We start from the raw sequence: 16714 nt of genomic DNA, 5'->3' as shown, positions 1-16714 counted from the left end.
CAAAAGTGTTCCAAGAGACAAGGACAACCGCTGAACCAGCAACAGGGTCATTGACATCTAATGCTCATTGATGCGAACCATGGAGGGCCCAACTCACATCTTACAGGGCTTAAATAAGCTGCTGCTAACATCTTAGTGCCAGGCACTACAGGACTCATTCAGAGGTCTTGTGGAGTCTATGCCTCAAATTATCAGATCATTTGTGGCAGCACAAGGGAGACCTACTCAATTTCAATGATAATGTCATGGCTGATTGGTGTATATTTTCACATGTAGAAGATACATGCTATACTGTACTATTGCTATAGCTCCTATAGCTATATCATATGGGGATATTGAGCAGTCCACTGCAGTCCTTCTGATCCCCACAGGCTGAAATTCATTACCTCTGTTTGTGACAAGACCAGGCAACGCTCATTAGACGCTAATAGTATTCGAGGTTTGTTCTGTCTCTCACATTAGTTATAATTAAGCTAGACTACTATCTCATCATGAGTGGCCCTCAAACGAGGAGGTCTTCATCACAATGTAATCAACTTTGAATGTACTGCAGATGTGGTGCAAGGATGAAAACAGGGCTACAAAATCATTCAGTTCATCACCCATGTCTAAGCATTGACAAAGGCCTCAAGAACCTTGATATTGCAGTAGAGCTATGAGACAATATTAAAACCTCAACTATCAGATATTACTGGACTATGGATTTAGCACCAAAGCAATCAACATAGGTTTCTTCTATGTACTATGGTTTTCTTCCACCTTCCAAAAACAACAAACATGCATGATGGGTGAATTAGCTATGCTAAATTGCCCCTAGATGTAAGTGTGAGTGATGGAGTGTGTGTGTGGCAATGGACTGGTGCCCTGTCCAGGGGTATTCCTGTCTTGCATCCAGTGATTCCTGGTAGGCTCTGTACCCACCACAACCCTGCCCAGCTAAAACGTTTGTCTTTGTGTTCCACGTTGGCCCCATATATGGATGCCCACCTGGATCAGTGATTAGACAAGGGGTTAAACATGGGCCCGATCTGGGTTGTACTGTGTACAGGGCCTAGATGGGACCAATGTAATATTAAGGTGGGATGTAATGCTGTGGCCCATTTGGGAAGACCAATGGGTTCCTGTTAAAAATGCATGTACAAACCCACTCAGAGCCCATGCCCACCTGGAACACACCTAGCCCACTTTTCTACCCATATGAGCCTCACATGAGCATGTTGGCTTGGTGATCAAGAAGAAGCAGATAAAATGAATGAATGAAAGAATGAATTTATCAATCAATGCAATGCATAGAATGTATATGTTATGATGTTTGCCAACATGTTTTGATAACGTATTTAATAAATCTTTGCAAGTTTCACTTTTGGCAACTGAGAAAATATAGATAATTTATCAAATTATGCAAGAAATATCCTTGCGTAATTTACTCTGGAGATTTGTGAGAGCTTAGTAAACACCAGGCAAATCCACTGAAAAGGTCAGCAGGCACATAAAAAAACCCATAAAAAGTTTCAGGAAATTAAAAGTCTTAAGTAAACTTTACAAGTCATTAGAGGTTTATTACCCAATTGAAGAACGTTTGTTCATAAGACCAAAAGGACTATCCCACACCCAATGGCCTTTTATTTTTATTGTTTAGTCTTTTGTTGTCTTCTGTAGTTACTGAAAATTATTGGATGTAAAGTAAACAGAAAAGCAGGTGAAAGCAGGGAAGGCACCTGAGAAGATTATTACAGAAAAAAACAACATTTGCTTAAACTGATATAGAGAGGCAGAGTACAGCAGCACTGTAGACACACAGGAAGGAGAATGCACCGTACAGTTTAGAAAGAAAGTAAAAGAAAGATTGACATCAACAGTTTCCACAGTGACTAAGCATATTGCGTAACTAAATGATGTGTAATGGAGATCCATCAGTCACCGTCATGAAGACAGCACCATGCAGTTTCACACAGCAGCGGTCCATCAGTCCACTTTTACCACCTAATGAGCATCATTCCTTCACTCTGTGAAGTACACAAACAAACATTTATCTCCTTAGGAGCAGAAACACTCATCTAGTTGATGGTATATACAGTATCCACTTACCAGGCACTTAATTGGGAACACTATTTTATTACAGGGCAGGGCCTAGTTTTGCTCTAAAAACAGCCTCAGTTCTTCATGCCATGGATTACACAAGATATTGGAAACATCAGAATTTAAGATTTTGGTTCATGTTGATGTGACTGTGTCCCACAATTCTTACAGATTTTTCAGGAGCACTTTCCAGTGGGAAGGCCACTAAAGAACACTGGACTCATTTTCACAAAACCAGTTAGAGATGACTGCTTTGTGACATGATGCATTATCAAGCTGGAAGCTGCCATTAGAGGATAGATCAATTGTGTCCATTAAGGGATCATGATCTGAGTTACTGTAGCCTGTCTGTCAGCTTGAACCTGTCTGGCCATTCTCTGTTGACCAGGCATTTTCATCTGCAAAACTGCTGTTCACAGTTAGGTCCATTGATTCATGACCCTAGTATATAGTGTGCTATGTTTTCCAGTCTTTAACTGTCTAGTTTTGGTGAACATGTTGATTTTTTATTTGAAACCTGAGATGTATCACAATTCTAACATTTTTGTAGACTAATTGGTTTCATATTATTAAAAACACTCATTCCAATCTTTAAGTCTCACTGCATTACTGTTCTTGCTCTAGCATGTCTTGTCCGTCATCTGCATATAACCAGTTTTATTGTTGTTTCATTGTTCATCACTTACTTTTGGGCAAACATACCTGCCTAATTCATTCATCTGTTATTTATTTCATTAAATAACCACATCTAGCAATAGTATCCCTGCTAGAAAAGAATGTTATCGGAACGCTCAGCAATGTTTTAAAAGGTTTCAGGAAGGTTAGCCTGTAACGCTACAGAAATAATGTTCCAGAAACGTCCTGAAAATGTCACATAATAAAGGTTTGCATATTGTATATTACATAACATTCCCGGTTAGACAAAAACACAATAAAAAACATGATAAAACTGATACATAATCACACTTATGAATAATATTTAATGATTGTGTCATTGAAGCGTTTATTTAAAAACTGAATCATAGTATTCAGAAAGTTCAGAAACCAGAAATCTCTAACTTGGATAGCTTATTGACAGATTCGTACAGTATGGATTTATGTTATGAATTTGACAGATGAGTAAGTGAAATGTGTAGTTACTGTAGCCGTGGTAGATAATTGACATCTCCGTACAACACGGCCGACAGTAGATGAAAAGTGCTGCGGAATGTGTTGTGTATAAAGAGGGCTAGTGCTGCACAGAGAAAATGTCACTCATTAATGTAACATAACTTGCATTTATCCGTAATGCAGTCATATTTCCATTTTATAATATACTGCTGCCGCGTTCCTTAGGCCTTTTCACACAATCACATTACCACAGCAGCACTGGGAGTTTAAAATATTAGATTTTAAATATCTGCCTCATAATAAAGGTGTCAGATTTTATGGCTTAGTTGTTTTTCATGTCTGAAACTGATTAGCTCTGCAATCGGGAAATCCACGAGGGGTCCACATTCAGCACATGAAGCATATATGTTTATGAACGCACCTTTCAGAATTCAAAATAGCTCAAATGTGCCTCATGCCATGCATGTTTGTTATAGGAGTGTTGGTTTTAGATTCCCCATAAGATGGATCTGAGGAAGTATGATCAAATTACTCATTATTAATAGGCAATACTTTTCAAAGGATTTTTTTCACTGCTGAGCTGCTGCGGTGGAACCAAGATCTCTCTGCTCATCAATGCAGATTGTTCTAACCTTCCGTATTTGGAACTGAATTTCTAGATCTCATCCGTCCTGTGCATCAGTCCTTCATACATCATCTCTCAGTGATATAGATCTAAATATGAGTGAACCATTTGGCACATCGGACAAGGTGATGGAGGTGAATGGAGCTTCCTCTAACTCCACCTCTAAGACCATATAGCTCCAGCCTCTGATTCTACATTCTACTACCATTCAGCATCAAGGACAGATGTATACAACTGAGAAAATGTACAATATAATAAGGGTATAATGCAAAGCATGATTTTTTTTATACATAGAGAGGTGTTCACATGAACTGCCAGGGTGACTATAGTGTCCTAAAGTAAATAGACACCCCTTCTAATTAGGCAATTGCAGCTGTATATGAGCCTAAATTTAGCAAATGCATTTGTTCAGTATTTGAAGTTGTTCTTTGATGTATAAACAGTAAATATGTGACTTAGTCCTCAGATGTGTTTTACACCACCATTTACAACCCTGTTATTTTGCCTCGGCATGAAGCAAGCTGCTTTTCCTTTTATCAAGAACAAGCTCTGATTTTATTGGCTAGTTTACGTCACTGCCACAGATAACAGTAGCCACCTAGCCTGTGTTGCTGTCCTCTCAGCCCTCCTCTCTCCCTGGTTGGCCTAGTGCTCCATATTCTCCAGAAGTAGCCATTGCGTTTAGCCTCAAAGGACTTTCACTTGTGGGCCTGTGTGTATGTGAATTGTTGGGGTTAAATTATAATGAGCCAAGATTGTTAGACAATAGTTTCGGGGGCTTTGTTATGTACTTACGTGGGTTTGGGTTTTGAAAGAGGCACAACAGTGCTTGAGGTTCAGAATGTCATGTCATTTCCATGCACTGAGCTCAGTATTCAGCTATGCCAAGATATACAGTTGTCCATTCTAGGGTACCCTTAAAGCTCCCTGGTCTTGGGCTGTGGAATTGCACTGGAATTGCTCACTTTGCAGTGATGTAGCTCTAGTCACCTTCAGGATGGTTTGGAATGATGTTTGTGATCCAACCTTAGCGCCAGACCTCAGTAATGTCATCAAACCCTCAAGTAATCACAGCAGCTGTTCCAGAGGTTCCAACATCTAATCTAAAGTCTCCCCAGCAGGAACTCACTATCAACAGCCTTGGACATATCGTGTACTCTGACTAGGAGACAATTATTTTAGTAATTAGCAAATTGATATATGGAGACTGGGGCACCTGAGACATGCCAAAGCGTCAATCTTCTTTTTAATGATATGGAGTGAAACACTTGCTGTGTGGCACAGCTCTGAGGTACTTATGAACAAAAACAGTAAGTAGGAGACCCAGCTGAGCCTCCTGGGAGGTTCTTGGCTGATCGTTTCTGAGCTGAACACCCACGGCAGCCTGCAGAGACAAACATCTAGAGGAGGGCTGGAGGAAAGAGGAGCTCGTCTTCTAGATTACAGCCTAAGCAGCGACATCACACGCTCACACACTCTCACACACACACAGATACCGCACACACCCTGAACGAAGGCGTGAATCCAGTCTTTTAAAGTCCTTCAAATTATTTTGCAATTCTTTGGTGCGCCATGGAGTTTCCAGCGGTGACCGTGAGCGATGTTGGTGATGTGTACTCGGTGATGCCCTACAACACGAACTTTCTGGATGAAGCTGCCGGACTTATGGCCAACAGGAGCGAGGAGCAGAGCGCGTTGAGCGGATCCACAGCCGTGCTGATGGCCATCTCCATAACGGCGCTTTACTCAGCCATCTGCGTGCTGGGGCTGCTCGGAAACCTGCTCGTTATGTACGGGGTGGTCAGGTAAGGGCGACATGCTGGAGCAAAACGCACACATTTTATACGAATAACACATTTGACACCTCTAAAATATCTTAAAATTGGCTAATAAACGCGTGTGGGGGTTTTATGAATAGGGTTTTGTTTTTAGGTTATTTGGTATCTGGTAGATGGATTTGAACCCAGCATGCATAACTGAAATGGGGGGGTTCAAGATTATGACAATGTAGAAAGACCCCCAGGCAATATATATATATATATATACACACACACACACACACACACACACACACACACACATATATTACATTTATAACCTTGTGAATCATCAGAGATCACACTCACGTTTTAATGACCGCCTATATGGCTTATCTGCGATGATGAATCTCACTATGGAGTAATGATTTGTGCAGAGTAATGGAAGGACAATAAAAGAGTGGTGGGCAGAGACAGATATTACGACTTTCTCAGGGGACTGGTGACAGCTTGCCACTCAGTAGGCACAGCAGGAGTCAGTCCAAACAGTCTCCTTTCTCCACACAAAAATGTAGATGGCAATAGGGGAGCTAATAACACCTAACAGACCTCTTCAGTACTGTACTTTCTTCAAAATAAAGGTGCTACAAAGGGTTATTTAAGTGAGACCATACAAGAACCTATTTCTAAGGGACATATGTGTGAAAAAGATTCTTTACCAACTAAAATCTTCTTTATGCTAACAGCTCCTTTCCAAATATGGTCCTTTCCCAGCTAACATCTTCATGTGGGGCCAGTGTGGCTAGCCCAACTGGAAACCAGAACGTGTTGTTAAACGTTGACCCCACATATGGGTGCCCACCAGGGTCATTGATGGGACTTGCAGGAGTTAAACATGGGCACCTTCTGGATTGTGCACTGTATAAATGGTCTTAAATGGGACCAATGTGAGATTAAGGTGGGCTCTAACAATGGGACCCATTTGGGAAGCCCAGCTGGATCCCAGTAAAAATGTACAATGTATAATGTACAATCCCAGTCAGAGCCAATGCCCCCTTGGAAACCACCTAGCCCACGTTCCACCCATGTGAGCCCCACATGAGCATGTTGGCTGGGTTTTGGATCTAAATGTGTTTTAACATAGCATTGTTTAAAGAACCCTTTGTAGCACCTTTTTTTTAGGCATGTATGTCAGGAATCCTCTGCTTTAAGGATTAATACATTTTCCAAGCAATACTCCATACCTACTGAATAACAACAGTTTTCAGCAGTAAAAGAACTGAGAGTTTTAAATGTGCTGTTTTTAAATATGAAGCACAAAGTGCATTATAGGTGTACAAACAGTGTAACACTGATGGAGGTAATGTAAACGGAGCACTTGCACTTTAGTGAACTACTAGGTACTTCATGCACAGTGGTACACTGTCACTCCAGCCCACTTTGTTTCTCCTAACATGATGAACACGTTCCCATTTGCATCTGCAAGGGCACTTGAGGCCTGACCCAATTATCTCTAACCATGAGATACAGCTTTACAACGTGACTATTATAATTTTGTAGTTATGGAGTATTACGCAAAGACAGAGGAGTCTGCTGAAATCATACTGTTCCTTGTGGGAGAGGTTTCTGGTTGATGTAGTAATTTGTTAAACTAAATTTTATTTGGATACATAAAACAGTATTAAAGGTAAGAGAGTTATGCACAGGTTGTCTGATTTACTGATCTAGAATTTTGTATTTTGTAAATAGTGATGGGACAAAAATAGGAAAGAGTTTCTGAGGTGTTCAAGACTAGCGTTTACTCACCTAAGCTGAGAATTTAATTTTACTGCTTACCGAAAATGTATACTCATAAAAACTGATGTGCAAGTTGTTATCTTGCTACACACATTCAAGCAAATGTTTAAAACTTTGGCCAATCAACTGCAATCAAAGCAATAATATGTAGCATTTTGCTTTAGAACAATAGCTTTATTTAAATCATGGTGGAGCTGCACTAATGTAATTTGGTGAAGCAGGCAGGAAAATGCTCACAAGAACTGTGTAATTCTGCATAAAGTCATATTTGTGTACAATACTGTAATATTACTCTACCATGTCAGTCTAGGTGCATCTTTTAGTGATGGCAGGAGCAAAAAATGTAAATTTTCCATATTCCATTGCTTTAAATATCTCACAACATCACTTTGACCATTTTTCATTCACTAGCATTCTTTTTTTATTAGTAGTACAAAATTAAGTCAAAATCTGAACTAAGGACTGACTGTAAGGTTTACATCAAATATACAATGCTTTAATGATATGAGTAGGGAAACATAAGTGAGAAAGAAGCCGCAGTTTGCAGTTTGGATAAGCACTGAGCCATTTCTTTAATTCTTCTCCTTTCTAATGAAAAGTCTCTGTCTCTAATCCAATTTAAAAGTTGTGGAGAAGGCAACCCACACATGTACAAGTTCAAAAGCCTTAAACTGAAATATCTTGTTAAAGAAGCTTAATGCAAATGTTTAAAAAGTGTTTTTAAAAGCTTTTCTTCAGTGTGATTGAACATGCAGCTATTTAATGCTTAGAAAAATCATTTCGAAATAGACATTTCACATTTGGGATTTAGTGTTGACAGTGCATAATTTTTTAAAATCACTTTCATTTTTCCACATGACAGCTTATTAAAGCACAGCTATTTCTCAGTCTTGTTAATTGTCAGCTGTTGCCAGGTTGAGGCTCAGGGATTTCTTCCAGATAATTAAGATGTGATCATTACATGATGACACACAGAGGAAGGGGGGTGCCTAATTAATCCAGTGAAAGCTTGTTATTATGAAGGACTGCATTACAAACTAAACACTAGTGTATCGCTTAAACAGCCTGATACTACAAGCTGCCCTCAATTAGCAATTGATTTTAAATTTGCCAACTCTCTGTCCATCAGAGATCTGTGAAGATTAAGATTAGGTTCTTTTCCTCCTAAGCCATATATATTTTTCCATTCATTTCCCACCTTTGTACAAATTTAATTGTATTGCATTTCAGAGCATCAGGCTACTTTTGTCTATATATCTGACTGAGATCCTAATGATGCCAGAATTTTAAATGTATTTGAGTCAGTATTTTTTTTTTCTTTTTATAATTCTGAATCACAGCCAAAAGATAAATCATAAATGTCCCATGTCAGAAATTATTCAATTTCTATGAAGAAGGACAATATTAAGTAAATATCTTTTATTATTATTCTTTTATTCATCATTCAGTCTCTGATGTTCTAATTCTAGCAATTTGCATAGAATAAGCACATTACAATTATGACCCTAACAAAAGATTTTACATAATGAAATTGCGTGGCTTTTGCTAATTTGGACTTCTGCAATATTGCATTGTATTTCAACAGGTACACAAAGATGAAGACTGCAACCAACATTTACATCTTTAACTTGGCACTGGCAGATGCTTTGGCCACCAGCACACTGCCATTCCAAAGTGCCAAGTACTTGATGAGCACCTGGCCTTTTGGGGAGCTGTTGTGTAAAGTAGTCATCGCTATTGACTACTACAACATGTTCACCAGCATCTTTACTCTGACAATGATGAGTGTAGACCGCTACATTGCTGTGTGCCACCCAGTGAGGGCTCTTGAGTTCCGGACGCCAGTCAAAGCAAAGATCATTAATGTTTGCATCTGGATTCTGGCATCTGCCATTGGCATTCCAATCATGGTCATGGCAGTGACCAGAGTGACTGACAAAGGTAAGAAAGATTGATTCTGGCAGGTGGCAGGTTTTTCATACTTGAGAGTTTTACAAGCCACAAGCAAATGGTCTCAGTGCACAGGTAGCAATGGATACTAAACAGTACCAGTGATTATGCTATGGCCTATGTTGAGGTCTAAAAGGCTTGGCTTTTTCTTTAATAAACCAGTTGCTACCCTGCTTGCTACTTTTAAAACATGAAGGTTAATATGTCATTCACTCTTGCCCATTGAGAAGTAATCTACAGACCTTTCCATCTTTCTCCTCAGGTAAGACTATCTGCATGCTGAAATTCCCAGATCCGGACTGGTATTATGACACTGTGACAAAAATTTGTGTATTCATCTTTGCCTTTGTGGGGCCAGTTTTGGTCATCACAATCTGCTATGGGCTGATGATCCTGCGCCTGAAAAGTGTGCGTCTGCTCTCTGGGTCCAAAGAGAAGGACAGGAACCTTCGCCGCATCACTCGCATGGTACTGGTGGTGGTGGCAGCGTTCATCATCTGCTGGACACCCATCCATATCTTTATTATTGTCAAGACCTTGGTGGAGATCGACCAGAAGAACCCACTTGTGATCATCAGCTGGCACTTTTGTATTGCTCTGGGCTACATGAACAGCAGCCTTAACCCAGTGTTGTATGCGTTCCTGGATGAGAACTTTAAGAGGTGCTTCCGAGAATTTTGCCTGCCCTTTCGCTCTTGCACGGAGCAGAATAGCTTTTCCCGAGCTCGCAACACCACCCAAGAACCCATTTCAGTATGTGGCCCATCAGAGTCAGTGAAGAAGCCCAGATGACTAGACCTGGACAAGGGACCAAGGAGGACCCAACAGGACCTACAGTCTGAGGGCACTCAAATTTCTACCACAGAGTTCTGAGTCTCTTTGTGTAGAATTTTAATTATTGGCAGTTATGAACTTGGAATATGGATCTTTGCATGTTTTGTGATCACTATACATTTTAGATGTGAGAATTAAATATTACATTGACTGTTGTCTCGGGTGCTTGCAGACAAAACGTATGATGTACTGTAAAGACAGTATAAAGCCTTTTCAACAGACGATCTGTCTGTCAAAACAAAATGGACTTCACTAAATGTATAGCAGATTTGTTGTGACCTTAAGCAACCTGCAGAAAATTGTCAGGATGTTGCTACATACATAAATATTTATTTATTTAATTTAATACACTGCAACACTAACTTTGACAGTCCTTAGAAATGAGACTAGATTGAAATAAATTTGCTTGACATTTACTTAGTTGTCCTTTTGCACATGTTCAAAACTACATGTTCTGTTGAAGGGGATGGCTCCTCTTTTACAGCTAAAGATGGACTTGTTCAAGTCATACAAACCTCTTTTAGGCACAGTGTATTAAAATGATCTGTCCCCCACCCAACGTAAAGAACACTTATTTTCTCCATTCCGTTGAAGGTGTAAAGTTTCCGTACGACAGTAGATCAAGTTCACAACAAAAATACAATTCATACATTCATATAAAAAAAGCCAACTCTCTCTAAACAACTCTGTCCCACATCTCGTATAATATAGCTTGTAGTGTTCCTTCTTATTTAGTACCTTATGCCTCATCTCCTTCTTGTGAACTCCATGATCTCCAGCAGAGAGATGCCTTACTAAGCCTTAAGAAAAGAGTAACCGTAATGAAGGAAGGCCTACATTAAGAGTCTTTTATATTTTAGAAACACAGACCTCCATCATACAGTGACATGAAGCATTGTGCAATTTATGTCAGTAAAATCACAAGGAATTCCTGAAATATACAGGCACACTTTAATTACATCATTTATAGAAGAAACAGTTCACCTATATGCAGCCTGATGCATATCTGGATAATGGTCTCTCAGAGCTGCTCAAAACTCAATTTACAAATAACAGATCCTATATCTGGTGCATATGCTGTCAGTAATTGAATTATTTATTGTAATGAATGAGTTTTTGAAGCCTTTGTTTTTGTAGGCTTCTTTCATCTGTGTAGAGCAGGAATTATCACATAAGAAAAAGATTAGATAGTTTAGCTTACCTTACAAGCACTCAAATGTACTTGGTGTTGTCACAAGCACTTTACTGCAAACCAAATTGAAGCTGTCTTTGAGCAAGTCAGTGGCAACAGTGGCAAGGAAGCACTCCCTCAGACGAGGAGGAAGAAACCTTCAGAGGAGCCAAAGCTGGTGGAACTCATTCACCTGAATAGGTTGTAGAAATACAGGAAGTCTAGATTGTCATTATTACCTGTTTTTCAAACACTATGAGCTAATGTTAGTTAGATAACAAGCTATTTACTTACATATTTGCATAGAAGATGGGTCACACACTGAGATCCACTGTGATTTATCAGCGACTCCAGGACAGTTTAACCTTTTACTACTCATGTTTTATCTTTGTGTTCATGAGAGAATTTCTTTGTACATGTATATCTCTATTTGCATATGTAAATAGCAGTGTAGATCATTGGTCTACTTTAGTAAATATTATCTACAGTACTACTAGAAACTTAACTGGTTTCTGTATTTCTGCATAAATTTGTGATTCTTCTGAAGTTCTGAGTTTTTTTCATTTTAGTTAACTTAAGATAATTTAATAAAAAAACAATAAAAAAATGAATAACTAAAAAGTTGGCATTTGACTGATGGAAATGTAAACATTATGGCTGTTACATTTTTTGAGTAAAAACTAAAAATGTTCTTTGTCATTTGTTCAACTGCACTTCTTATCTAGTTTCAGGGATCAGATGAAGATCTGATCACCTTTTAGGACAAATTTATGGCAGAAATACAAAACCTTATTATAGATTCACAAACTTCAGCAGTAATCAAATGTCAAAAATAAAGATATTTCCAAAGCTGTTGTAAAAAGGCAAAGTTTTTTTTTACAAGTAATGCAGAGAAACAGTGCAATGCATGCATTTAACATTATAACAGTGTTTTCCATTTTTGGGGCTTGGAATACATAATTTAATGCAGTTTTTCAGGACATGACACTTTTAAGTACCCATGGGCCACTTCATTTTTTTCCTTTCCCATAACAGTTTATATGCTCATACAGCTAATATGCTGTATGCCTGAACACTAAAACGAGAGATGTACTGTGTCGAGTCATGTTCTTTTATTACAGCATGTACCTGGTGGATATATCTGTGTATCTAAATTGCCTTTCATATATTTTTATATGTATATATTCAATTATTTTAACATGTGTTTAGTGCAAGCAGAAGAACTAAATGATACGATATACAGTGTATATTGATGTGCCGCTTGTTGGTCACATGCTTTTTTGTCTGTTGTGTTTTGCAATGTGACACTGATTAAGCCCAGTACGTTTCTTCTTGCAAACATGAACATCAGGTCTTTCTTTCTGCATCTGTGACAGCTGAATCGACAGGAAGTGAAATGTTGTTTTGATATTTATATGAATTTTGTTTTGAAAACTTTGTTTATTTGTTGTATTGTATGTGTACTATGATTTGCTATGGCAAATATAGTGAAATTAATTATTAATATGTAAATGTGATGTAAGAAGTTGTTTTACAAGATGTATACTGGCTCAATGATAAAATGTCTACATTGTAAGAATAAACCTCACAGTATTGAATGAATTGGAGATGAGTGCTGAGTAATTATAGTGTTTTCATGGAGAAATATCAAATAACATTTTAGTCAGTCTGACTGAAGAGCAAAATAAGATTTCTAATTATGTGTTTTAGGTAAGTTAATCAGAAGTACAGTACTGAACCTTTGTACACAGTGGATCTGTAAGAAGGGGAAACTCTCTATTAGAGTTAAATATCATGTACAGGACTTACACAAAGCTAAAGGGAACAAAAAACATATACCTTCAAATTAAATTGGGTTATCTGTTTATTTGTCTGATTGATATTTCTACCTCATTGTAATTCATAAAAATAAAATACTACAAATGCCAAGGAAATTATCAAAGGAACAATTAAAAAATCTATTTATTTGTCTTTTATTTTACAATGTTATGAATTCCTGAATAGCAGTCTTATCAGCTAGTGAAAAGTGAAACAGTGAGTTTTCTTTCTGGTGGTATTTTTTTGCATATATTCTGTCTTCCCTTCCCTGTCAGAGATGACTGGTTTTCAACCTCGGCTTTGCTACTCCCCCCTGCCTGAAGCAACCTTTTAAAAAATGGCTTCATTACTGTTGAGCTTCTAGTGACACTTTTTGCAGTTACTGTGAGTTGCCCACCAAAAATGTAAATATTAATAGTCTTGGCATACAAAACTAAGCAATCTGTTTATGCATAATAACAATATTAACACTCCACACAGTATATTTATAATGGAGATTAATTGCGCATGAGGGTTTACTTCTGAAAGGAAAAACTGAATGGTCTCAATCATACTGAAAAGAAATGATGGATACGTGTCATCACCTACTGGACCAAAACAGTTGCTATTATTGAATAATACAATATAAAAACATAGCTTTATTTGAGGTAAATTTGAAGTAAGTAAAAAGGTATTTATCTGAGAAACCTAAAACTGTTCATCACATGATCTAAAAACAACCAGATGTTAGACTGGGAAAAGTGTGGGACTTTTTTTAAATTATTTTTTTTACAGTAGTGTTCAATCTAATAGTGAACTTTGGCTATTATACCTAAGCCTCCCGTTTAGACCATAAATGTCAAAACATTTAGTAATGCAAAAGTTTCTGGCCATTACAGATTAAACATGGATACTTGAAACTTCTCAAATAAATTCAGACCACTTCTTTGAAACCTGGTGGACCTTATCATATATTTTACTTTATAGCACTGTTTACTTTTCCATTTCAAACAGCTGGCTGAAGCCTGCTGACGTTCACAGTCAGTAATGTATGCAGCACTTGACCTACAGTAATGTTTTTTTTCTCAGGAAATTGGTCTCACCCATAGAAATCAAATTGTAACTGGCTATTTCACTGTCTGTTGTTGTTATTATCATTATCATAATGTTGATTATCATAATGATCTGATGCACCAGGCCTGCAGCTCCACCACTAAACATCACTCCCAGAAACCATTAGGTCTTCTCTCAAGGCCAAATCCTCTTCCCACTGCTAGCGTTTTCTTTTGATTTAGGTCACTTCACACTGCAGTTACATAAATCTGGGCAGGGAAAGACCAGAACATCTGATCTGCCAGATTTATTGTCCACACAGCTGTATAAGCTGTAAATTCTACCTTATAAGCACATTTAAGCCTAGCTAAAAGGCTAGTGTTCATTCCAAACAAGCCAAAGCACACCTGATTCTACTGGTCTCAGTCCACAAACCACTTATCAGCAGAGACCTCCTCCTCATAGACCTTCATTAATGGGGGGGAGGAAAATCTCAATCTCCTGCAGTTCTAATCAGTGCTTTTAGTGGCTGCATCCTCAGGTGTGAAACAATAGACATATTCTGTAATAAAGTATCTACACATCATGCATTGCCCTAAATTGCTATTTCCCCCCTATTTTCCTCAAGGATTCGAGTGCCATTACATAACAGGAAGGGTTTCAGAGAGCAGAGCTTTATTTCAGTCACTTAGAGACAGAGAGTGGGTGAAAAGCAGCAGTGAGAGCCACAATAATGGTGAGGGAGCCCCTGACAGGCAGGTACTTTCATCAACAGGATCAAAACAAGCACGTCACCTTAGATAGCCCTGTGTTTCTCATGACAGAGGGAGCTACATCAGTATAAATAAAAAATGCAGTGGATGGGAGTGAAGAGGGGGCAGCATTAGTTTATTAGAGGGAAATGTACAGATTATACCCCGGGGGAAATAAATAATAATAATAATACTACTACATTTCGGGAGATTCAGTGATTGGATCTGACAGTGACCAGATAATTAAACTTCAGTTCAATAACTGATCAATAGGTGAGCCATTTGCAGCCATGTTCCAATTACAGGGGATTAAAAATCTGTGAAAGACCAGTAACCAAAATATACTCACAGAGACTGAGGGCACTCAGACTGAAAACTCACCCAAAACAGCCTCATGGGCTTTCCAACATTGATATGACAGGAATTCCAAATCACGTTACTGACTGACAAAGGCAAAAAAAAAAACAACCACCCTCAAACATAACATTGAAACAAAGACTATAAAAAAAGAAGAAAGTCTTAAATTGAGCCATCATTTACTCAGTCAGGTTTCTTATTTCAGGCTGCCAGAAGCAGCATCAAGTCCACCTGCTCCCAGCTGTTTAACATAATCATCAATAGTATCTTCTACAAGAACTTTCAAGCCTTGTGAGAGCACATCCAGTGAAATGCTTAAGCTGATTTGAAAAGAAGAGGCAGTTGGAAATCCGGTTGCTGACAATAGTATATTGCTTCCTTTACCTTTCTTCCATCTCCTCATGAGAATGCGAGCTTGAACTCCTGCTGCTGAAATTGAGGTAATTATAAAAAAAAAAAAAAAAAGAAAAGAAAAGAAAAAGAATTAGCCCCTTAGACACCAACAGCATAGTTATTTCAATGTCTGCAACGACAGAGTCAAACCACTGACATGCTATTTCAGTTTAGCACAATGGCCCATGAATGTTAGAGCACATCAGGTGTTCTTTAGACAGCAGTAACAGAAGGCCAAGTCATCCTCTTCAACCATGTGGGGGAAGAAAAAAAAAAAAAAAAAAAAAAAAGGTTACAGCTAACACATGATGGTCCCCGAACCTAGTCCTGGAGAGACAACATCAATCACATTTTAGTGTTTCCCCTGCATCCAGTAGACCAGACTTAAGCCATAAACAAGTCCATATTAATCTCACTAATGCGCGCATTCTGAATAACCTCTTCTCACCAATGTTCCAATGTCTAATTGAAGGTTTTCCTCCGATGAGCATCGTCCGACAGTGAAGCAAAAACAAGACACTTCCAATTAATTCAGACGTGCTGAACAAGCAAGTGTCAAACCCACAGACATGATGCATATCCAGAAAGCTTCAGATCTGTTGGAGTTCTTTCCAGTGAAAATGTGATTTTGCAAGAAAAACCTCAAACAATTATGAAGGGAAAAAGCAAATCAGCACAACAGGAAGATGAAATTGTGGTGACCAATGAAGTGCTTGCATAAGAGGCTGTTAGCATTTCAAAAGGTTTCAGGGGGGAAAAAAGGCCCAGAAAGGCTTTTCACTTTTCACAAAGGCTCTGCACAATCTACATGACTCACTGTAGAAACTGAAGAAGCGACAGCATACTCAATGGAACACTAAAACTGGTCAGACTTTGATCTGTGAATTTTATAAATAATACCAATCCTTATCATATTGAAGCAAACTTCAAGTTACAGCATCAGTTTACCCCTGTAAATACTTTCACTGTGAAACCAGAGCAACACCTTACTTCCATAACTCTGACATTAGAAAAAGTTAAGGAAGAAGTTTGACATGAC

The 16714-nt window shown here is 38.4% G+C and overlaps 2 protein-coding genes across 3 annotated transcripts in view; both read left to right on the top strand.

Annotated features, from left to right (window-relative positions):
- Positions 1–16714, top strand: part of stmn1b (stathmin 1b) — a 213238-nt gene that overhangs the window by 14953 nt on the left and 181571 nt on the right. The window contains exon 1 of one of the 2 annotated variants that reach the window (XM_072679823.1): positions 16614–16618. The exons of the other annotated variant lie outside the window; for it this stretch is intronic. The gene's annotated coding sequence lies outside the window, so the exon portion shown is untranslated. Of the gene's footprint in view, positions 1–16613; positions 16619–16714 lie in introns of those variants that run through there. 2 annotated transcript variants of the gene reach the window in all.
- On the top strand, positions 5189–12901 carry oprd1b (opioid receptor, delta 1b). Its single transcript, XM_072679807.1, has 3 exons — positions 5189–5619; positions 8954–9309; positions 9581–12901. Exons 1-3 carry the CDS (start codon positions 5387–5389, stop codon positions 10108–10110), a joined length of 1119 nt encoding a protein of 372 aa, XP_072535908.1. The 5' UTR covers positions 5189–5386; the 3' UTR covers positions 10111–12901.

This window comes from Salminus brasiliensis, chromosome 5 (genome assembly GCF_030463535.1).
Source record: "Salminus brasiliensis chromosome 5, fSalBra1.hap2, whole genome shotgun sequence".
In the NCBI taxonomy this organism is placed as follows: Eukaryota; Metazoa; Chordata; class Actinopteri; order Characiformes; family Bryconidae; genus Salminus; species Salminus brasiliensis.
The sequence above is the reverse complement of the archived record's forward strand: the minus strand, read 5'-3'. Positions and strand labels throughout refer to the sequence as shown.